The 26,023-nt window shown below is 34.0% G+C and overlaps 1 protein-coding gene across 2 annotated transcripts; it reads right to left on the bottom strand.

Annotated features, from left to right (window-relative positions):
- Positions 1-3,779: 3,779 nt before the first annotated feature.
- LOC139491053 (serine/arginine-rich splicing factor 2-like) lies at positions 3,780-6,667 on the bottom strand. Of its 2 annotated transcripts, XR_011656455.1 has the most exons (3): positions 6,130-6,667; positions 4,862-5,359; positions 3,780-4,337 (listed from the first exon to the last, which is right to left on the bottom strand). XR_011656455.1 is itself a non-coding variant. In XM_071278326.1 (2 exons), the coding sequence occupies exons 1-2, from the start codon at positions 6,561-6,563 to the stop codon at positions 4,184-4,186; spliced, it is 588 nt and encodes a 195-aa protein (XP_071134427.1). In that variant the 5' UTR covers positions 6,564-6,658; the 3' UTR covers positions 3,780-4,183. The 2 variants fall into 2 exon arrangements, 1 of the variants encoding a protein (XP_071134427.1); XM_071278326.1 differs by lacking the exon at positions 4,862-5,359 and having other exon boundaries at positions 6,130-6,658.
- Positions 6,668-26,023: the final 19,356 nt, after the last annotated feature.

The raw sequence follows: 26,023 nt of genomic DNA, 5'->3' as shown, positions 1-26,023 counted from the left end.
CTTTGTATGAGGTCAATACAGGATATATCGACCCAAAGAAGTATATCGACCTCGGACTTCGTCCTCAGTCAATATACTTCTTTCAGGTCAATATATCCTTGTATCGACCTCATACAAAGGCTATATTTGTATAATACATGAAGACTGTTGTCTCTTATTTGTGTTTGTGACTATGTATACTGTATTGTTTATTATATTTGTAAAATAATAATATTGTAATGATATTATATCATGCTCCTTGTGAGCCCATTTTATGGAAATAAAGCATCTTCTTCTTCTATATGATAGATGCCTTATGTTATAAAGTTTGCGTCTGTGACATCAGTGGCGTAGCCAGGGTTCATGTGATGTGGATGCGAAACTGTCGCCGAGCGTAGCGAGGCGAAAAAAATTTGGGACCATTTTATGCAGAAAATGATTTTTTTTTTTACATTTTCCCTGTATGCATGTGTCTACAATCCGACACTGGCTAGATTTTTGTTTAATTTCAAAATACCCACCAATATATATGTTTCTCGAAGGATCCGAACTGACTCCCTTTTGTTGGAATTTGAGCGTTGCAGGGGACATGGAAATATCGGACGTCGTCCGTGGATGGACTTCTTAGCCCTGTCATGTGTACAATTCTTGCCATATTTTTGTGATATTTATATCATCAGCAATATTTTTGACTTTATTTGGCGATAATAAGTCCTGATCAAATATTTTAACCAATCAATACCTTTGAAATATAAATTACAACGGAAATCCCACTGCATTTGACCTGAAGCTTTTATTTCTCTCAAGATATTAATAATAAAAAAAATGCTTTTTTTTGTTCTTTCACTTGTATCTTGGATAGATAAAATATGAACAATGCGGGGACATTAATCGTTCTTTTATTGAAAATAAAATTAATATTTGTACCTAGATGGAAAAGGGAATTATCAAACTCCGTTATAAATACTAGTCGTGTTTCATGTCCCAGGAAACGATATCAGGATATGATTGATTAGTTGTTAACTAATAACGTTGTTATGTCATCGCTCTGCTTGGCTCAATTTCAGACCAAACATGTCCGCAGATCTGCGTATCATATGATCGTCTTCTGCGCTTGCCGTAGCCGACGATGCGCCACGATGTAGACTTTTTACGAAAAAGTGGAGAGCACTTTTTAGTGATTTATCCGTAAACTAAATGAGCCTAAAGGAAAGACCACGTATACTGCTTCGGAAAAAGTTGAATGCTCTTCTCATATCCTCACTATTGTTACGTTTAGATACTAGAACATCCGTGTGTTTCTGCTGCGAACACATGCAATTATACATTTATCAATTTTTTTTTAATTTTTTTTTTGTCAAAATGATGTGGATGCTTGAGCATCTGAGCATACATGCAAGCTACGCCACTGGACATGTCCATTGCCCTTGATCTCAATTTCATGGTTCGGTGACAACGTAACTTGCAAAATATTAATTTCTATCTTTGTTATGAGCAATAGGATAACTATATTTGGTATGTGCGTACCTTGCAACCTTATGCCCGTCGGACATGTTTTACTTGACCTCGTTTCATGGATCAGTGAAAAAGGTTAATTTTTGGTTGGCAAGTCGTATCTTAGATACTATAAGCTAATATGGCTACTATGTGTATAGAGGATTGCAAGGTGCAAATGTCCCGGCGTTTTGCATTTTCGCCGATTTTTTCTTTCATTTGCGCCAATTTTTTTACAGGTAAATTGCAGGTGAGTAGATATAAGAAGATGTGGTATGAGTGCAAATAAGAGAACTCTCAATCCAAGTCATGTTAATTTTCATATATCATTTTAGACCTCTTCCATTAGCCATTTGTACAAATGTAATGTATTGTCAATCATAACATTTATATAACTGTTGTCCCCTGCTCACTGAGGAGATGGAAGAAGGCCTACAAGATACACCTCCAGACTTTTTCCTTGACAGTACCCGTAGTTCTTTAACCTCTGTCTTTCGGACATCTGCCACATGTTTATGCTCGATCAGTGTTTTGACAATAAAATCCGTAGTGACTCTGGCTTTACACGATTTATGGTACATTTGAAAGATATGTTGTTATGTTTCAGGACACTAACCTTCCCATATGTATGCCCCTCGATGATTAAAGAATTGACTCATCGGCTCGTTTCAATGTGTAATATGTCCATCATGTACAACGAAGTTCAAGAACAATATGAATCATAACTAACTTAAACATAAATGAACAACCAGATTTTATCAATGGTATAGTACAGTACATGTACAAGTAAATCTAATTAGGAGCAAATATAAAATCGGCGCAAATGAAAGAATGATTTTTTTCAAAATCGGCGGCGCAAATGTCATACGCCCAAATGTCCAACTGTCAATCGTCATCTGACCGTGACCTATTTTCATGGTTCAAAGATTATAGTTTTTAGTTTTTGTGGGTTTTTTTTTCGATTTCCTTATACTGTATATTTTTTGTGTATGGAATAATTTTAAGGTGTAAATGTCCAGCTGGTAGTCACCGACCTCAACTTCAGTGTCATGGTTGAAGTTCAGTGGTGAAATAAAGTTTTTGTGTTTTGGTCCGTTTTTCTAAATCTGTATGCACTAGATCAACTATATTTGTTGTATGAAAATTTAAATTGTACAGGTTTTATTTTACCTGGACCAAATTTTTACGGTTCATTACTCTAGTTAAGTTTTTTTTGCGTCTATTTTTCTGATAATATAAGCAATGCTGAAAAGGTCAACTATATATGTATAAAATGATTGTTAGGTATAGGTCAGTCTGGCAATAATCATCAGACTAATTGACCTTTTACTTGTATTGGTCCATATTTTGTTTTTTGGTTTAGTTTGTTTCTTCGATACCCTATCCAAAATGTCGAACTATATTCAAGGTATTTATTGTAAGGTGTACACATGTCTGGCAGGGTGAATTTGGCCTCATTTTCTTGGTTAATTGATCAATGCAGTTTTCCTGGTAAAGTTTGTTTCTCAGATGTGCAAAAGGTCAACAATATTTCAAGAATATAATGTGTATGGAATGATTGTAAGGTGTATTTGAATTTCAAATTTGGTCTATCTGACCTTGACCTCATTATCTTGAAACATGTCAAGTTTATAATAGTTGTAGTAAAGCTTATAATTAATACTATCAACATAATATCAAGTTAGTAAAGGAAGCGAGACATTTCAGCATGTGCACTCTGGTCTGTTTACAGTAGGTTTTCTTAATGTTGAAAGCCATCCAGTCACCTATAATTGGGCTGGCGAGTGAGTAGTGTTGTGGAAGAATATTCCATGCCTTCCTGTTTGCAATCATGCCTTCCTATTTGCAATTTTAACGTCTGGTAGAATAATAAAGATGATCATATTGACGGCAGTACCAAAGTAAATGCATATTCAGGACAGAAAACCGACATATGATATGAATGTTCTTATACTTTGTAATGGATAGACAATGAGCAGTATTTATAGTATGAAGTCATGTCACCCTAACCTGGACACATTTTAATTTTCAGAATTTAAGTTGAACCATCTTTAGTCAAAACCATTCTAAATTATGCACGTAACGATGTTGAGCAGAGTAGCAGCTAATACAAGTCTTAGGTTTGACCTGTTAAAGCATGTTTCTCATGACGATATGCACTCAGGATGAGAATGCTACTATACCTATGACAGTCTACTTTTTACAAATTGTAAATTGGATGGAGAGTTGTCTCATTGGCACTCATACCACATCTTCTTACTTGTACATGTACTACAGACTATTAATATAAATCTGTTAAAAAAGACTTCCACTTTATAAATGTATTATAACAATATAACATGAATACAAACAATGCACATACACAATATGATTATGAAAGTTGTTAAAAAATGAAATGTACATTTAAAAATGAATGAAAGATGTGAAGTGTTTGTTTTAAATATATTTTCATGACACCAAATTAAAATTGATACATTTTTAGCTTGAAATTTTTGATGAATTATTCACATCAATTGTTTATCAGCACTGAATAATGTTAAGTTCATGATATCTTAAAATGTCATCAAATATACTCTACTGATGCTATCGCTACCAACTAATCATTGTTCTTGGTAACATGAAATCAAACAATCTTACGAAGCCTTTAGGTGTCAACAAATTATCTAAAATGTTCAACAATGACTCAAATACACAATTCCAGTGTGTTATTTTACTCAGGAGATCTTGATCTTGATTTAGAGATACTTTTGTTGTTGCTCCTGCTGCGACTCCTGCTACGACTACGGCTCTCTGATCGACTTCTAGATTTGGAATAACGTCCCCTGGAACGGCTCCTTGAACGTGATCTGGATCTTGACCTAGATCTGTAAAAATAAAAAGTATGTTTAGTTTATAGAATTTTCTTGTACTTCACAAAGCTGTTAAATAAAAGGTCAGATTTATGTTTCAACTTTTCAAAATAACTGGGGGATTTTTCTTCACTTTGGCTGCATATACAAATCCTCTATACCAAGCACAATTTTCTCTGAAAAAAAGTCAGTTGTGTAATATGAACCATGCTTAACCAACAATCTTGTTGCAATTCTCTCAGTATGGACTTTTAAGACTTCCATTGAATTGTTTATAAGGATTGGGATATGGTTATATTTTATGTATAGAATAAGGCAATGTTAAATGTCAAAACTGATGCATGGGTCCTCAACTCTGCATTCTTTTGAATAAGATCCGGTTTCTCAAGGTTTTCATTTTTTTAAAATAATTTCAGCTACATGTAGGAAAATACAATTATAATAAAATAAACACTCCAGGAGTTGTACATACGTGAATATGTTTACCACAACATTGGGGTTCTCTCTCAATATTAGTTGAACTTTTGTTCACAACTTACCTATATTCACACTAAATGCAGTAATTTTGAAACAGTACAGTAATCTAACAACCCCTTCACTGCCTCAGCATTGTAAAAACTGCTGCTTTTTAGTCCTCATTTACAAGCAAACACTGCTACTCAAATAATAAATGCAGGACACATGTGACTGAATGCTTTAACAGGATTAGAACAGGTTGAAACTTTTAACAGGATTCAGGACATCTAACTTTTAAAACTGAATACAACTGCCTGCCTGCTAGCTCTATGTTTAACAGGACGGCCAACTGACTGCCTGCTGATTCAGGACTGATTACAGGACATCTAACTTTTTAAAACTGAATACAACTGCCTGCCAGGTCTTAAGTTTAACAGGACTGGAGATCAACTGCCTCCCTGCTAGCTCTATGTTTAACAGGACCGCAAACTGACTGACTGCCTGCTGATTCAGGACAGGTTACACTTTAATGCAGCATTTTGAGACTGAGAACAATTTCTGCTCACATTTACTGATTTCAACTAGTCAAAAGAAAATGACAGTTTCATTGAATTATTTGATTTTTTTTTTAATATATTTTAAAAATAATTCACAAATACCAAATGTTCTAAATCTGTCAACATAAAATAAAATGTTAAATGTCTATAAAAGCCTAAAGGTGTGTGCACCTGCTATAGTTAAAATTATTTATAATAAAAAAAAAGTGTTTAACTATTTACTCAACAGTGCATTGTACTTGAACCAGTACTTTTCTTTGTCACAAGAATACTCTTTATGAGTATATAATAAATGAAATTTATTGCAAGATCATAAACTTGACTTTTAATTGTTATTTTGCAAAAATAAACAAATTTTATAACAAACACAATTAAGATTCCAAAATGTAAGTATATATTGTTATTATATTTAAACTAAATCCTGAAACTGCAGCTAGGTTTAAACGACATATGTCATTGATCTCCTTAGTTTCTTCTTAAACTTAACTTTTGCATTGGTGCAAACTTTCCATCATTCCAATGCAAGCATGAGGTCTCCCTATATGCAATTTTATTTTCATGACTGTATAAATTTACCAAACATAGTCCAGTTTTTAAAAATAACCTATCATGTACTTTTAGCATTTTAGTGATTAAATTAGTATTAATGTTACCAAAATCTATTCCAATCAATTTCCAGATTTACTTTACAGACAGGTGGACAGTCATTTCTGTCAGTCCAAAGCAAAATAGACGGTTTTATAGTGGATTCTAACTGAATTAAGTCCTTTAAATTTTTAAGAATATTTTTATACCTGCGTGATCTTCTGGAATAGTCTCTGTCTCTGTAACTATCCCTGCTATCTCGGTCTCTTCCACCACCATCACGATAGCCACCTCCTCCACCGCCGCCATAACCGCCTCTTCTACCACCACCACCACCACCTCCTCGACTCCTGTCTGGGGGTCTGGCGTATCTTGCCATCTGCACTCTTAGTTCTCTGCCATCTAACATCTGCATATCCATAGCATCCATTGCATCTTCGGCATCCCGTTTGTCATAGAACCTTACAAAGGCAAACCCCCTACTTTTCCGCGTGAACCTGTCTCGTGGAATGTAAATGTCTCCAATGTCGCCATACTTGTCAAATGCTCTTCTCAAATCGTCTGGTGTTGTTCTGTAAGATAGATTGTCAACTTTTAAAGATGACATACGCTCTGTATCCGTTGGTCTCCTGTCGTAACTCATGTTGATTCTGTAGAAATTTGTCAACCACGCTCACCAAATCGATCTCTTTGTCCGCTTCCTTCCTTAATCTCGTTTTGGATATTGCCACGTGACAGGTGAGGCTTTGTTGTATATCGTGTTGATTTCATGTAGGACATAAAGCAACATAAATCTTTTAAATGCACTATTTGATCATGCTGTATTTTTTGCTGAATAGTTTTACATTAAATAATCCCTAAAAAGGCATGACACGTGTCATTCAAATTGAGACAATAATATTCTAACTAATTAAATCTTAGTTATGTAACTTAATCTTAATTATTAGCCGCTGGATAAAATCTTAACATCAAACGAGTGTACACTGAGATAAACAATAAGTAATTTATGCCTACGGGATTAAGAATAGTTTCTAATTAAAAACGAAAATAACAAATTGAATTAACTTTAGCTATATTATAAGCTGTTTTTAATATTTGCTATGAAGTTCACAGCTTGATATATTTCGGACTGTTTAACATTTCACAAATATATATATATTCCCTCTCTTTTTTTTTCTTCTTAATATTCTGAGAATAGATAGTAGTTTCTTCTAGTAGTTTCTGCTAGATTTATAAATAAACTTACGTACAGTTTTTTTTCCAACATCACCCAGTCTATTTGTCCAATCATAAATCATTGCAATTACTATGCATGTGTATTTAAAAGTTGCTGAAGGTAATTCTTACTGTTTATGATATATATAGCCGACTCATGATACTGTAACGGGTTTTCTCATTGTTGAAGGCCTTATGAGTGTCTAATTATTAGTAACATCCTCTTCATTCATGATATCTTATAATGTTTGTTAAAAGATGTTTAACACGTCTTTTTAATAAAACCTGGTTTATTTATATTAAATTTGTATTCAAGCTTTATCGGTATTTTCTTAATTCTGTCAAAAAGCATATGCTCTACTTTGACCGTGTTTTATAAATGCAATCTGGATCCGATCTTTAATGCCAATTTCAACAGAGTGTAGACTTTAAAAGCACTGTCTTCAAGTTAAGGTTTGGGATATTTATAGGATTTTCAGGACTCACATGAAAGTTTCTTTGTACCTTGCTGAATTTGCAAATGAGGCACCGTGCAATAACTAGGATTGGGAAAATCAGGGTTGGAAAAGTCTGATCCGGACGAGAAAACTAGTTAGACCTAGTCACTAATAGGTTGTATGCTATAACCAATGCAACAGTCTACAACAATCAAACTGTAAACAAAAAAGAATCAACCAAAACAATTCAACCGTTATTGACTCATACAGCTTTCAACCAACAGAAATACAAATAAATTTAGGAAGTGTCATTCAAAATAAGACAAATGCATGTAATTTTTTTTTTTGACTATTTGCAGACCATAGAGTTACGCAAAATAAAAATAAAAGTACAAAAAGTACCATAATAGTTACGGTTTCGCAGCTAAGTATAGGCGTGTCTTCAAAGAAGGTCCAAACCGCCTTTTTCGTCACTTATAGTCTTCAGATATGTTTTTCTTTATTCTTATATAACTTTTGAGTTATAACGACTCAGAGGCGGATCCAGCCATTTCTAAAAGTAGAAAGTGTGTGTGGGGGGGTTCAACCATACCTCTCACTGATTTAAATGGCTTGCATTGCTCGTCAAAAATTGTTGGCACCAACCCAAACCTGGATCCGCCACTGCTGCTTCAAAACTGAGTGTTTGAAACTGAGTCACGCATTCACGTATGGAACAACTAGATGGAAATTTACAAGAATTCGGTACAAAACTATTAAAACATCACGGTTTTGAAGTTTTTGTCAATATTTAAATGATTTTATTATTTTTCCCAAGTAGTATGTGCCTTCTTGTAACCTTAATATTGAAGTTAAGAAATACTATGTTAAATGTTTGTAGATGAAGGTGTAGATATGCCGTTCGGGTTAATAAGGGTCATCAGAGGCGTGCACATTAAATCCTATATACCGACTTGCTTGGTCAATAACTATTAAATAATTACATAAGATAATGCTGAATAAAGCCGTGTTGCTTACTTTTTTCATGCACTTGAAGAGTTCAGTTATAGTTAATCCAAAACTTGAGACAATGGTCGGAAAAAAATAGTGCATGTGAGCTAGGTTGTCAAGTTTTTCATGCACTGACATCATGCAATTTCTTTTGGTGGAGTTTGACTGTGATACTTAAGTCTTTAGTTTTCTACGTGATGTTTTGTTATTTTTGTTTTTCCTATTGATGTTCTTATAATTTTTTCTCTTCTGTGTCGTCTGTTTTTATTTGACTTTTGATCTTGAAATGCTCCATAAGTATTTTCTCATTCCTGTTTTATTAAGTTCTTGTTATATAATTATGTGGTTCAAAGGGTGAATATATACATGTATATATATGTATATATATATACATGTAGATTGCCTAACAATGTAATTTTAACACAATATTTAGTATGTAAATATAAGCATGTTTAAAATATTTACAAAATGATGAAAATAAACGCAATATTTCGCTAGACCAACTAGCTTTATCAAGCGTGCATCTATCCAGGTGAAATGTAGATGATAAGAAACTTTTGCAGCTCAACGTCTATGTTGCACTTAACTGCCTCTAAATTAAGAAGATTTTGCAGCTCAATGTCTATGAGCAATTGCATTTAGCTGCTTTGAAAATAAGAAAATTTTACAGCTCAATGTATATGTTGTATTGGATTTAGCTACCTTAAAAATACATAATAGGTAGTTGAAGTTAGCAACGTCCATTGGCCAATATTACGGAATAAATAGGACGATGCTTTGTTTTAAATTATTCTTTATCTTTCCTGTATCTTTTTTCGTCTTTTTCGTTAAGACCATCAGGTTCTAAAGTGTGGAGTTGGTGGATCCAAAAATTTTCTCTTCTCCTTCTCGCCGTGGTGTCCCACTCGGTGTTAACTTCTATAATTTGGAAAGTAACATTATCAAAAGGATGTTTCGTTGAACGAAGATGTCTTGTGAGGGGACAGTTTTTGTTGGTTTTGTACGATGAACGATGGTTATTGAGCCGAATATTAAATTTGTCCATTGGTTCTCCCACATACTGAATGCCACAAGTGTCACATGTTAATATATAAATTGAGTTCTCCGTTTTACAGTTGGAATTAGAGTAGATGGTATAATTTTGTTTAGTAACGGAGCTGATGAAAGAACTGCTTGTATTGGCAGCTTTACAACACAAACAATTCCTTCGACCACATTGTTTGTAGCAACCGGGCGATGGATTAGGCTGCTTTGCTCATACAGATGTCACTAATTTGTCACGGATGTTTTTAGGTCTTCTGAAGGCCATGACTGGTGGTGATGAAAATACTTTTTTTTAGATTTAAATCATTTTCTATAATTTTCCAATGCTTCTGAACAATGGATGACACATTTTTAAAATCAGGATGGTAAGTGAGTACAAGGGGTGTTCTGTTAGCTGCTTTATTCTTATCTTTGTACTCAAGAAGTTCTTGGCGACTAGTTTTGTTTGCTCTTTCGAAAGCGCTATCAATGATGTTGTTATTGTATCCTCGAACAACTAGATGTTTACGAAGTTGTCCAAGTCTAGCATTTTTCGTATTTTCAGTAGAGCATATTCTCTTGATTCGCAATGCCTGGCTGAATGGGATACCACGGGAGCAGTGTTTAGGATGGCTACTTTTAGGAGAAAGGAATTGATGTTTGTCCGTTTGTTTGGTATGGAGGTCCATTATAATGGTTCCGTTCTTGATGTAACTCGTAGTATCGAGGAAGTTTATTTTCTCCATAGATGATTCATATGTAAATTTTATTGAATGGTGGAAAGAGTTACAGTGTTCAAGAAATGAATCATCTTTAAGTCTTCTTAGTTAAACTTTTACTAAATCTTGAAATATACAATAAAAAAGGCAAACCGAACATCAGTTAAGACGCTTGCACCATTCTAAAAAATTTGTTGAATATGACATAGGTTATAAGACTAATTACATCAGAGAGTTCAAATATATGCTTTAAATAAAAATAATAATGTGCGATGTGAACTAGCACAATTTTTATGATGTTACAAGAAAGATTGCGTCAATAAGAATTCCAAATAAACAGCACTGAACGGTTTAAATTTCTAAATATTTCAGATTTGACAACTGTAGTGTAGTTACATTAAAGTCTGCGATGTTTAAAACAAATGGTCGTTAAAATATAATAACAAATTTTGACTAAAGTAAAATAGTTGGACGTGGCTTGGTACTTATACATCCCTAAAAAAATTAAGCAATTTAAATTGTTATATTCAACAGATTTATTTTAGAGACGAGTAAGGTAAAGAAATAGAAACGGAGACTGTAATAATAAGTAATATAACCCAGATGTGAAGCACTGCATGGTGTCGAACTACATCTTTTCATTTATCCCATTTGGTGCCAAAGTTGTTAATTTTCTTATCCAAAATCTTTCCCGAGTAAGTCTATCCTCCCTAGACCAAGCAGAGTTGTGGTCAATGATAGTAATGGTCAGTCGATTGAGATCTGACTTAGTGTGGCCAGGGGATCTCAAATGTCGACTAAGAGGGAGGTCTGGCTTGCATTGGTAGTCACTACGATGACCGTTCATTCGTTTGTGAAACGGTTGTTCTGACTCGCCTACATACTGTTTACCACATTTACACTGTAGGAGATACACAACATTTGTAGTCTTGCAATTAACATTGCAAAATATGGTGTATTCTGTACCAGTGGAGTGACTGTTAAAAGTCTGGGTATCCAGTATTTGTTTGCAAGTCAGACATCGTTTGTTTCCACAACCCTTACAAGAGCCCACTGACGAAGAACCTGCTTGAGAGGATAACTCAGCTCTCACCAGCAAGTCTTTAAGGCTTTTGGGCCTGCGGAAAGCCAGTACAGGTGGCTCGGGAAAGATCTTGGATAGTTTAGGATGTTTTTCGATATCTTTCCAACTTTCGCGGATAAGGTGAGACAAGTTGTCAAATTTTGGATGGTAAGTCAACACAAAAGGCACCCTCCTGTTGACCTTTTTGACTTTATATTGTAAAAGTTCATCTCGGCTGATGTTGCTAGCACGAGAAATATATATATATGCGTGTCATGTTGTGCTGAGTTGACTATATATCTGAGGTAGAAAAGTCTACTGAGTATTTCTAAAATTCAAAGTTTTGTAAACAGTTAATAATTTATTAAATAATCCAACTTTTTCAATACAGACTTGTTCTGAATACTGTATTACAACTCTACATCAAATTTTTAATATATAGGACCAATATTTTCAATACGGACTGGCAATGATGTGAAAAAAGGGCCAATATTTCCCATACGGACTGGCAGTGAATCCTGAATTACATGCACAATATATGTTTACAGGGCCAATGATTTTGAGTATTGGACCGGGCCGAAAAGCAATATAGATCACGTGATTTACTATGACCAGGACGATGTCACCAGTATGACACATGCCGTTTTAATAGTAAAAATAGGGCAGTTTTAATCGTATTATTTAATAAAAGAGCATTATAAAAGGTACGAGTCTCGAGGCCAATACAACAAACCTTGAATCTATACCAGTGCCAATACAGAAACAGCAAGTTCGTAACACTTTATTAAATGATTATAAGACATTTTTTTTTATCATAATGTAAGTTAGTTTAAATGATTTAAAAGTTATATATATAATCTTCAAGTGTCACAAAACCTGTGCAAATTTTTTAGTCTGATATATATATATAAGTACGTCCGAGTCAGTGACAACTCTACACTGAACAGATTTATCCATCGGATCACCAGCATACATTGTTGGGTTGATGTTTAATAAAAGACGAGTTATATATATATATATATATAGTGTATGTGAGTGTCAGAGATAGTGTGTTGGACGGTTATAGTGTGTTTGTCAAACTTATATTTTAGTTTTTCCTTGAAAACTTTAAAGATACCATGCAAAGGGAGGCAAAACAAAGGAGTAGGTCCGGTAAGGGCCGATTTTGGCCTCAATTTTCAAGTTCATCTGACGAAATATTTTAGATACTTTTTAAACACTTAAGTGTCTATTTCAATTGATTTAATTAGTTTTTGTGAAAAATTTTAACTGATTAAGTTATCAAAAACGCTCCGATTCAAGCTTAAATATGAAAAATCTATCAAATTTGCCAAAAATCGTCACTTTTCATATGGTTTTTGTCAAAAATGAAAGTGGCCGCATCCGTGTTCATCCTCAACCTTTATATATATTATGTATTATCGTCAAATACAACTTGCATTTCAATATTATGAATGAACACGAATGCGGCCACTTTCATTTTAGACAGAAACCGTCTAAAATTTTACTAAAATGTTAATTTTGTGAAGATTTCAGTAATTTAGCATGACTGTATGATGCTAGTAGCCGATATATGTGCATTGTATTGTAAAAAACAGCCCATATTTATGTAGTAGAATCATTTTACTTTCCAATAAATAGCTTCATGATTACATTATCACAATTTTGTAAAACGGCTATATTTTGGGGCCAAAAAGGGGTCTTACTGAACCTTCTCCTTTTCCAAAGAGGTGCCATATCGCCAGCTGATAGTGCTATATCTGCAGGTGACGGTGATCTAGATCTTACTACATGAGCTTGCAATGGTGTTCAGGATAAGTGCATTATGCGCGGCATAAATTTGACTTGATGCTTGATCGGGATAACAACATTTTTTGCTACATGACTAGCTTGACGTAAATAAATGCTCAGAATAAAGTATGTACAACATGAGCTTGACTAGATGCTTAGATTAATAGCATTATGTGCCACGAGCTTGACTTGTTGCACAGGATAAGAGCATTATTGTCAACGTGAGATTGACTTGATGCTTAGGTCGGATAGGAAAAAACTGTGCCACATGATCTTGACTTTATGCTGGAGCTCGGGAGATAAGAAAATTGTATGCCGCATGAACGTAACTTGATGTTCACAAAAGCATTATGTGCCGCATGAGCTGGACTAGATGCATACTTTTAATAGCATTATGTGCCACAAACTTACTTGATGCGCAGGATAAGAGCATTATGTGCCACAAGCTTGCTTGATGTGCAGGATAAGAACAGTATGCGCAGGATGAATGCATTTTGGGCCACATGAGCTTGACATGATGATCAGTATAAGCGATGGTCCAGCCCTGGCCTTAGCTAGTGACTTATTTTCATTTTGTTGTTGGCAGGATAAAAGCATTATATGCCATGATGAGATGGTCTTGATGCTCTGGATAAGAGCATTTTGTACCAGCGGCATGAACTTGACTTGATGCACAGGCCATGATAACTGAAGTATTATATAGGAACTTGATTTGATCATGGAAGTATTATACTGCCAATATAATACATGTGCTTTCATGAATGGCTTGTCGATGCTGAAGAAATTTGAAAAAAATGGCTGTCAGAATTGATACCAGAGCTTGAGGTATGGAGTACATTTCATGCTTGGAAAATAAAGCTGGAGATAAATAATACAAGTAGAATAAGTTATCAAGAACAGAAAAAAGTCAAATATATGAACCTCCTTCCATCATAAGGATCTGAAGATGGTGTCACTTTGTAAAACTCTACAAATTGGGAAGATCTGTATAACCTATACAATTAGTATTTACATTAATACATTAATATATAATAAAACAGACAGCATGCATAAAATATTTGGGAAAAGCCGAATCGTTGACAGTCCAGGCGATTATTGTTATTCGTAATATTCCTCAAACTTGTAATATTACGACAAATAGTAACATTACAGCTCTGTGTAATATAAGGCCTTTATTACAAAAAAAAGCGTAATAATCAATATTACGAATATCTATAATATAGTTTTTCTATATTACGAATATTTGTAATATATACGATTAAATGACTGTTTCGTAAATTTCGACGTGTCTTAACATGACACCAAGTAATCTTTCTAAAAGAAATAAATACGGTAATCATTACATATGCAGAAAATTTTGATTTAAAGCCAAAAAACAAATGTTTACAAAATTAATGATTTTCCTACGAAATTTCCTAACTAACAACTAAAGTTTGGACAAACTGTTCATTCCTACAATCTTAAAACTAATTTCCTGTGAAAGAATTACATTTTCTCTTTTTTAAACATAAACGTTTTACTGCTAGTATTACGTCGAAAAATCTTTAAATAAACATGTGTATCGATTCCATACCACATTCGATGGAGACAACTCTTGGTCGCTTAGAAGTGGTTGAAAAGTATAAATCGTTGTCTCCTTTAAAATTAATCTACCGCATTGAAATTCCAATGTTTGTCAGTAGCTGAAAAATATTAGGACAAATCTGATAAACCAAATTGATTTCAAGTTATGTTTTGGAATATTAAAACAATATAACATATCACAGAAAATGAAAAGAGATGCGCATGACATCTTGCACACACGACGAGGGAATCATTTCCTATGTAATAATATAATGAGGAGAAATTAAAGATTTTCCGCAATAAATGATGTTAGGCACTGACCTTTTTTTTTTGTTATTTGGGGGGGGGGGGGCATTTTTTTTTTAAAGAATTGTTAAAATCATAATAATTTGTTTCAGAACGGAAATAAGAAAAAAAAATAATTTGTTTTATATTTAAAAAAACAACTTTGATGAGGATCTTCATGTCTGTTTTCTAGAATTTGTGCCCATTATTCTCGCCCCTTGGTTGCCGGGACGTCTGCTGATGCCTGCATTTTCCCGGCTTGAATTTTATTCTTTTTATTTCAACACTCGTTTTTATATAAAAAAAAAATGCCGGGATGTCTGCTGATGCCTGCATTTTCTCACTTTTTGTATAGACGTGTATTACACGCTTGAAAGGGTAGGAAACAAGTTGGGGGACTATAGGTATCATCCACTTTTTTGCAAAATAAAATTAATGAGAAATCATAAAAAAAAAAAGAAAAAAAGAGGACATTGACAAAACAATAGACTATTATACTATAGAATATATATTAGACTATAGAAGACTTTTTAATTTTTTCAATTTGTTTGATTTCCAATGACAAAGCCTTGATCCCTCACCTTCATTCTATTCTTTAAGGGCATACGATACAGTTACAGGGGAGGTAATGACGTTGCTAACGTAAAATGTTATTTTCGCGACGTCAAACTGTGACATATCGGGAAAAGATGCATTTTTCGACTGATTTTTATCATTCAAACTGATTTAATTTGAAAACGAGTGCATGGACCCCTATTTTTTTAAATGACATTTTGTTTTTCAAAAGATTGGAGACGTTGTTGATCTACCTGTACAGGCTCAGGTATCAGTGATTATAGCGATCTTAATCCGGATATCCTTCAGGCGTTAGAACTGTATTGGATTATAATATATAAAAAAAGCCTACGGGTTATGCAATTACATGCATTTGATTATAATTGCTAAAAAAAATGGCACCGGGCTATAAAAATGGCAGCAGTCCTTTTGCGCCAATTACTGTTTTTCAGGGGTATCATTTGCGCCAAATTTTGTTTTCCAAATGCATACTGATTGCGCCAATTTTCGGAACTCATTTGCGCCAATTTACCTGTACACATATCTATCTATATATTCTTATTTTTGCTTAAAAAATATCATATTTGTTCGGAGATATTTCACCATCCGTATGGGCTGAAACTCCATCTACTGCAAGACGTACCAGTAATAGAGCGGAGCGGCATTCTACAGTAATTATCAGTATGAACTGTTTTCATCTTTAATGATCGTCTTTTTTGGACAATAAAGGGAAGTTACACGCTACTACATACATTGAATTTGAAGTACCCATGCAGCAGCAGTAAGAAGAAAGCATTTTTCAGAAAAGTAAACATTTTACATGTAAACTTCCGATTCCAAGTCCGAATAAAGGAGCAGGGAAGTCATTTTTCTTCTAATTGGCGCAATCGTATGTTTTATTTTTGGCGCAAATGATACCATATAATTTTAAAACAGGTGGCGCAAACGTAGAATTGGAGAAAAACAATTGTGGCGTAAAAGGACGCAGTTTTGGCGCAAATGGATATCTCCCATAAAAATGATATCAGTTTGAACGATGGCGGAAGACAATTTAACGATTGCGCGGGTCATTTGACGATGGCGCAAGACATTTGAACGATGGTGGGGCGCCATCTCTAAACAGGCCATGGAGATCCCTGGCAATGCAATAGATCGCCAGATAGAAATACACCCAAGCTTAATGCCTATCGATAAACAACATCCCCCACTAAGCTAGAGATCATATAGTCCCTAAAGACAACGGATAGCATCTCCTCGGACAAACTCCAGAAATCTCGGTTATTTCAGACAACCAGGATACGGAGTAAATCAAAGTGAAACCCCAACAATGGGGTCTTTAAACAACAAAGGCTCAGGTCAGTAGGCCAACGCACGATTCCAAAGTCTATTGGTCATGAAACATCACCTAATCACGGTCTCACTAATTAGCGACAACGAGGTACTATACATGACCAGAATGTGAGAATGATTGTGGACACTGCTGCAATGATAACATTAGTATATGAGAAATTAATTCCGGCAGAAAATGGAGATTTGGAGAACGTAACGCTACGTAGTTTGGGTTAACAGCTTGTTATTGGGTAGATTATAAACATGGAACGACTCTCGACATTAATAGAGTAAACATACAATGGGATGTGTGCAAAGACACTGTGTCTAAACCACACCGGCAAAATTTGCTCGGACTCGATGCTATCTAACATCCGGCACAATGACGGAACACCAATAGACAAAAGAAAGGTAGGTTTCTCCTCATTGTTTTATTCTTTTTATGATATCGAAGAATATATATACATATACAACTATTTTCTATTGTGAGATGCAATATTTTCTACAACCGTTCTCTATTAACGGAGAAATAAGTCAAAATGCATGTCAAAATGACGAATTGAGTGAACCTTGCCTCGAAATTGTTTAATTTCTCGTTAAATCGTTCACATTGTACGGAAAGAAATGTACGGGAAGATAGATATTGACACAGAGATTGCAAATGAAGTTATTATGAGCATCTCATTATTTGTATCTCTGTGTATGGAACGAAAGAAATGGGTCATGTCAAATTAAAATAAACCGGTTTCGTCAATGTTGTTACTACACAATCACCCGGTTTCGTCTATATATATCACCCGGTTTGGTTGGTTTTTTTAACAAACAATTTATGAAAAGCAACTTTGGCAGGGGTCTGAACATTGTATTTCGAGAATTTAAATATATATTTATTGTAAGGTAAACTTGGCGTGTTAAAATCTATTTAAAACAGGCACTTTTGGACATAGTTAATTATGATAATACACATTTTCTAGTGAAAGGCGTATCCCTTATTTCACTTAACTTCAAACTAATTTTAAATGGAATATAAATACTCAATAGCAAACACTGGTATCTAACTATTTGTAACATTATTATATTTTCTTCGTTTATAATAGTAGTATGTAAAGATGAAAAATAAAAGTATGTGTTTTGATTGTGCCATAATTTTAATTTACTATACTAAATTATATACACTATGCATTCAATCATTGACGAACAGTCCCAAACCGACTATAGTCTTTACTGTTCTGCACAAGTTTATCATGCATGCAGTCCTGCCACATTTTCTGGTACTATATATACTGTGTTCCTTGCGCACTAAAGCAAGTTTTCACACTTAAGCATCCATAACATAGCAATGAGATTTGTAACTTTCTCCCCGTTTCTGGTAGGCACATTTATTTTCCTATAGGCATTTTTTTCACATTATTTTTACAGTTCAAATTCATTTTTTTTTACATTTCAAATTCATCTTTTTTACAGTTCGAATTCAATTGAAACTTCAAGATAACTTTCGAAAACAATATCTGACAGTATTGTATTTTCAATGTGAATAAAAGTTGGTTTGCAAAACATGACCGTCATTTATAATTATATCTAGGTCTTATTTAGAAAAAGTGACGGTAACCACTTATCCCATACACATTGACAATGAGACAACTTTCTTTTAGACACAAAAATGATGTTGAATTAATCAAGTTTAGGTCACCGTATGCCTTAAACAATGAGAAAAACACACAAACCGCATGAAAGCAAGCTATAACAGGGCCCTAAATTATAAATGTAAAACAATTCAAACAAAAAAACTACCTGCCTATGTTATGTTCAAAACACATATGGTACAAAGCAACCAAAGACAACCATGGAATTACAAGCCTGTGACTCGGGAAATGGACTGAGTCAAAGTGTTGTCGCTGACACAAACAGTACAACAAAAGTACAAATAATAAAAAATGATGAATAAACCTTAACTCGTCCTATGACAGAGCCTTTATAGTAAATTCGCGATTTGTGCCAAAACTTGTATCATAGTTAAAATTATCCATTAAAAATGATAAATATACATGTATTCGCAGTTTACTATGAAATCCACTATCACTGAACTAGTATACATATTAATTAAGGGGCCAGCTAAAGGACACCACCGGATGCGGGAGTTTCTCGCTTCATTGAAGACCCATTGTGGCCTTCGGCTGTTTTCTGCTCTATGGTCGGGTTGTTGTCGCTTGTAATTTGTATCAATTTTTCATGTTTAAATGCCCCCCCCCCCCCCTTTGTTTTTGTTTTACCAAAAAAAATTCAATCCCTCTAAACCAAAATTTTAAACATCACCAAAAAATAAACAGAAGTTTATAGTATTTATATAACTAAGAAGTGTATAAAGTTTTATGCAGTTATAATACTTCGTTTTTGAGATATGGCGCGACATGTTAAAAAACCCCACATTCCTGTTTCACTTACATGTTCTGTAACTCAAAAAGATTTAATTTGATTTTCACTAAAAGGTTTACAGATCATGTTTTTTTAAGAAAATAAGATAAGCTGTCCTGAAGTTACGGTGCGACATGTTTATGGTGGACAGAAGGATAGATAGACGGACGGACGGACGGACAGAATGACTGATAGATGGAGGAACAGACGGATGGAAGGACGGACGGTTAGACGGGTGTATACAATAATACGGCCTGTCAAAATTGGGACGGGCGTGTAAAAACGCGGAATGAGAAATGGAGAAAAAAATCGTAATTAAAGGTCAATAATTTTTATCAGAATATCGGCCAAGTCGATTTATTTGTATATTTGTCTGCCTTATCATTTTCACATAAAACTTTTATATATATTTGAAAAAAAAAATGTATAGAAATCGATAAAAAGAACTTGATATTCGGCATTTATTATGAGAAACATAATCCAACTGACATAATCCGATTTCCCGGGTGTCCCTGTTTTCTCATTTCTTACAATATTTTAATTCGGTATACACTTTATAAGGTAAGTGGCGAATCTAGATGACGTATATGTTGCACGCCCCGACCCCACCTTTGGTTGCCAAAACTTTATTGATTCCTGTATTTAAAGATTTTGTAAAGCAAAAAATAATCAAAATATTGTTCGACTCGCTACGCTCGGCGGTATGTACAAGTTGTTCGAAATACGCCCACTTTGAAATAAACTGAATTCGTCTGTCCGTATATATTGTCAAAATATATTGACCAACATCAGTGTACGATCATCATAACACAATGGCAACAGTGCAGACTCGTTTTTTTTTAATAATGTTAACAAAATAATTATTATTGAATTGTATCGCTGACCTGAGACTATTTAACTAATTTGTACATAGCAGTATAGTGATAAATAAATTTTATTTATTTTTAACGATGGTAGAAAAGATTACATACATGGAATGATTAGATTACTTATAAAGGTGTCCATTCTTTTGTGCGAGAAAATCACATATCAATTGTGTGTTTCGATTTTTAAGACCGTAAACTTTAATTTCAAGTTTAAAAATGTTCATCATATTTTCCCATAACTCATATAGAGAGCTTTAATCTCAATATGCTGTTAAAAAATTTCGGAATGCAAAGTAAAATTAAAATATATGTGTCGGCTATAAGAGTATGAATTTGCTTATTATTTATTTGAATCTGAGACTCATATAAATAATAAGCCGCTGTCCGGTGAACGAACTTGTTTTCGAACGACCCACAAAACTCCTTTTGAACGCTGAAGTTAAATAATCAATTCTAATGTAATGGGATTATGATTTTTTTTATTTGACCAAACCGGGTTATGCATTTTGAAATCTATGACGAAACCGGGTTGTATACATTGACGCAACCGGCCAGTTCGATTTTGACATGACCCATTTCTTTCGTTCCATACACAGAGTTACAATTATTGAGATGCTCATAATAACTTAATTTGCAATCTCCGTGTCAATATCTATCTTCCCGTACCTTTCTTTCCGTACAATGTGAACAATTTAACGAGAAATTAAACAATTACGAGGCAAGGTTCACTCAATTCGTCATTTTGACATGCATTTTGACTTATTTCTCCGTTAATAGAGAACGGTTTTAGAAAATATTGCATCTCACAATAGAAAATAGTTGTATATGTATATATATTCTTCGATATCATAAAAAGAATAAAACAATAAGGAGAAACCTACCTTTCTTTTGTCTATTGGTGTTCCGTCATTGTGCCGGATGTTAGATAGCATCGAGTCCGAGCAAATTTTGCCGGCGTGGTTTAGACACAGTGAAAGAGCCATTAACAGACTATGTTATACTTAGGCTAAATTTCGGACACACTGAGCGCAGTGATAAACCCGAGTACTCCCAAAATTACCATCAACAATAAAGTGACAAATGAGACATTTGTTAACAGTGGAAACGAAATTTCAACTCAGCAAGTTTGCATAAAACAAACCATCACAGTTCCGCCAAACTCAAAAATGACTGTTACCATTAAAACTAATAAAAGTGCTGACCAGGAGTGTATTTTAAAACCATGCTCGCTGAATAGTTCCGAATTCGTTTCGCACAAAGTTGGAAAAACATGTACAGCTAACAATGCTTCTATACAACATATTAAATAGTTGACCCATTACTTATAGTTTAAGAAAAATAAGACCAAAACGCAAAAACTTTAACACTGTGCATTGAACCATGAAAATGATGTCACGGTCCAATAAAACCTGCTCGACTGACATGAAGATCATAAAATATTTCCATACACCAAATATAGTTGACCTATGGCATATAGTATTAGATAAAAAGACCAAAACTCAAAAACTTAACTTTGACCACTAAACCATGAAAATGAGGTCAAGGTCACATGACATCTGCCCGCTAGACATGTACACCTTACGATCATTCCATACAACAAATATAGTAGACCTATTGCCTATAGTATGAGAAAAACAGACCAAAACACAAAAATTTCACTATAACCACTGAACCATGAAAATGAGGTCAAGGTCAGATGACACCTGCCAGTTGGACATGTACACCTTACAGTCCTTCCATACACCGAATATACTAGCCCTATTGCTTATAGTATCTGAGATATGGACTTGACCACCAAAACTTAACCTTGTTCACTGATCCATGAAATGAGGTCGAGGTCAAGTGAAAACTGTCTGACAGACACGAGGACCTTGCAAGGTACGCACATATCAAATATAGTTATCCTATTACTTATAATAAGAGAGAATTCAACATTACAAAAAATGTGAACTTTTTTTCCAAGTGGTCACTGAACCATGAAAATGAGGTCAAGGACATTGGACATGTGACTGACGGAAACTTCGTAACATGAAGCATCTATATACAAAGTATGAAGCATCCAGGTCTTCATCCTTCTAAAATATAAAGCTTTTAAGAAGTGAGCTAACGCCGCCGCCACATCACTATCCCTATGTCGAGCTTTCTGCAACAAAAGTTGCAGGCTTGACAAAAACCGATCAACTGTGAGCAAGACTAACAAGTTAACTTCCAAAAGCAATAGTCAACAAAGATCATCCGAATCAAATATTTACCAATATTCTGGTTCCCAGACAACCAGTCTTTGCATTTATCATGCTTGGGAGACGACCAGAAAATTTTCAATCAGAATTTTGTTTTCTTTGACATCGCAGGGTATCAAACCCACCTCTCATTGAACACTCCATAAGCTACTCAGACAGCTTTTAAAAGACGAAATCATAAGTTCAATGTAGGATAAAAAACTTAATTCATAATTATTTTTTTTTACTGATCTTATCCACTACCCTTCTCAGTGTTCCAGCTAGGCCGTTTTCAGAGGGCGCGGCGCCCGCCCTTTCCAGAGTGCCGCCCTGTGCCCTTTTTACAGTTTCCAGGGCGCCCTGCCTTTTTGAAGATCGATTTTATATTAATTTGTTCATATTGATAAGATACGCTAATTACTAAATTTACCTGGGGAAAATTTTATGATTTTGTTTACGACCCCAAGCTAATCAACGGTTACAACTGGTGTCATAATCTGTTGTTGTAGGTAATCCGTTTAATATCGGATAGGTCATTAATGATCATCAACATTAATTCATTCAAAAAGAATCGGTCAGTCGGCAATTATCTTTGAAGAAATGTGCATACAACAACTTGGGCACAATTTGCAATTTTTACCGTAGTTTCATGGAGGAAAGGTAATGACAGAAAGTTAAAAACTGTAATAAACTCGTTGAAGACATTGTTTTACTTGTTTTCCGTGAAATAAACAGGAAATTCAGACATATGTACTGTTTATAATCCTCCAAAGAAGGAGCACACCCGAATAAAGAAAGATAACTCAATCTGATTTTTTTCCTAGCATTGAGTAACCCATTTACATATTCTAAAATATGTCTACATACTTCTTGCTTAAGAATATATATGTTTAGGTATTTTGAGTTATGGGAAAAGTTAAAGAGGGTCTTAGTAGCAGTGTTGGTAGGGTGCCTTGGTCATCTTTTTCTGTATTCTTTATTTTTGATACAACTTTTCACTTTTGCTATATATCCTAACATTGTGTATTTACTGAGGACAGCTGTTTTGTGCTGTATTGCTATTAAGCACAGCAGGGGTAAAAAGGTTAAACTGGTAAAATGTGCCAGACCATAGAAACAGAATGAAACAGGTCACCTTTTAAAACATACTGCATATAAAGCTCAACTGTGCCAAGCAATGATCTAAACACTTGTGTGACAAGCTGCTTGACAAGTTTTTCGGCCTAAAAAGTAGAAAGATAGAGTTCTATATGGGCTAATGATGTTGTTTTTGTATAACCTGTGATTCAACAAATAAACACAATGTTTGATTAATATCTTTTATCACAACATGCCCTTTTCATATTATCATATCACGCGTTAAATGCCCTTTTTCAGGATTGGCACCCTGCCCTTTTGAAATCCTAGCTGGAACACTGCTTCTCAACTTTATTTGGGGAAAATTGATAGACCAATTAGATAAATATAAAATTGACGTCAATTAAAGAAACTTGTACCAATTTTGACAACCCCCCCCCCCCCCCCCCCCAAACTATTTGAATTGTTTTTTATGTCGTCCCCAAGTTGTCATAGTGTATACCTGCTATTGTTGACATGGAAATTTATATTCTTCTAAAAGCCCCATCACATTTGACAGATTGAGGTCCATTTCAATGTGTATGATTGTTTATAAATACTTCTTGACAATACTTTTGGTAGTGATTGTGTTGCTTAGTCTTTAGTTCTCTATGATGTGCCTTGTGCCTTGTTGTTCTTATTTTGCCATGCCATTGTCATAGTATAAGATTTAGAAGATGTGGTATGAGTGTCGATGAGGTTTGTTTTCAGTTTGTATTCGACTTTTGAGTTTGAATATCTGTTTGGTATATGTTTGCCTCTCCTTTTGCTCATTTTATTATTTTTTTTATAAACATGTAAATAACAACAAAACTTAAATTTTCAACTGTTTATTGGCATACTGATTCTGTACAATGCCAAACCACAACAAAATGCTGAACTATACCAAATAGTGGTTTGTAAAACAACCTCAACATATAATGCTTGTCCCACCCCATAAAAACAGAATCAAATAGTGTCAAATAACAGTCTATTCAAGAACTATTTGAATGCCTTATTTAAAAAAAAAAGGCTTATCAGAGTGACATACAATCAGTTTGAATTTGTGTTGACAATCACACCTCCCATGTTAATATATTGAGATTTCAATTTCAATTATTGCTAAAAGTTGAAAAGAATGGCCATTCAAAAAATATAGCCAGTAATGTCTTTCTGGTAACCTTATACCCATGGACCGATTGTCATTCACTTTAAGAACTTTACTGGTGCTAAAATATGACATTTATCTCTCAAAATTTTTCAATAGATTGGTACAAAATTCTTGAAAGCAGTTAACCATTTGTTGTTTGTAATACACCTTGATTTGAAAAAGATAAAAGTTCAAAATATTTCTAACAATATCATAGATATAATATTTAAAGTAGCCTAATTTTTCGGCTATGAAAAGAATATATGCTGCCTTAAGTATAAATTGATGAAAAAATAGTTGATAACATTGAGATAACTTTTAAAATGCTCAAACAACACATTGTTATGTTATTTTGTGATTTTTTTAACTAGAATATAAATGCTTAAGTGTCCCTGATAAGTTGTCAGTTTTTAAAAATTGCATTATTTCATTAAACAAATAATTATCATGGAATTTGAATGGTAATTTAACATACAATTATACTTTCCTGAATCAAACAAGATTCAATCATGGCATCACGACTTTTTAGACTATCAAACTTTTTTAAAACTTTTTTGATTATAAAGATTGTTTTTGTATTTATGATTCAACTACAGCACCCTGCTTTACTATTAAATGAACTAAAACATTCACATATATTTGATTTCATGCTTCATTACCTATCGCCATTAAAACTCCAAAATTTAGGAATACTATAATTGATTGTTTGTATTTATTTTTTGATTTTATATAATTTAATTTCTTACAGAACAAGTGAATACCAAGTATAAGAAATACTGTTTTGTTTACTTTTAACATACACCATATAACATATTGCATAAAAATGGATATGTTGTCATAATGTAGATGAAAGTTTGTAAATACTGTATACCTATAAAATTCTTAGATGTCAATTGGTATCTTACTGAAACACCGGAAAAATTGTTACCCAAGTTACAAAAAGTAACATATATTGCTTATAAATTTGTGCACCTCTTAAATATCTACAAGTCTTATGTACAACCATCTATAGTCATGGGCGACCAAATGCCTTAATTGTACTGAAATGAATGTCCTCGTGACGCAGGAAAGAGCACTTAATTTTGTTCTCAAAAAGGTAGTCAAGTGGTATTCTTAAATTTCTAAACACAATCCATTTTCATCACTTGTCACTATCATCCACTTGAAGTCCTTCCTATTCTTACTTAAACATGCTATGGACTATTAGATGATTGTACATCAAACTTTTCAACAGTTTAAAACAATTGTTGTTACACGACATAAGGAACAAGGCATATTCGTGTTAAGCATTTTTCACATTTAACAACAGTTAACACTGAACAACAATGCACTCTATGGTCTTTGAAATTATGCTAAAAGTTTACCCTTTAATAAAATGAAGACACTTCATC

Source organism: Mytilus edulis, chromosome 10 (assembly GCF_963676685.1).
Source record: "Mytilus edulis chromosome 10, xbMytEdul2.2, whole genome shotgun sequence".
Taxonomy (NCBI): Eukaryota; Metazoa; Mollusca; class Bivalvia; order Mytilida; family Mytilidae; genus Mytilus; species Mytilus edulis.
The sequence above is the reverse complement of the archived record's forward strand: the minus strand, read 5'-3'. Positions and strand labels throughout refer to the sequence as shown.

What these genes read in the sequence shown, in the direction of transcription:
- LOC139491053 (XM_071278326.1), bottom strand. Translation starts at nt 6,563, where the DNA reads ATGAGTTACGACAGGAGACCAACGGATACAGAGCGTATGTCATCTTTA. An exon ending in TATTCCAGAAGATCACGCAG is followed by an intron (nt 4,338 to 6,129) that starts GTATAAAAATAT and finishes TTATTTTTACAG; the next exon opens with ATCTAGGTCAAGATCCAGAT.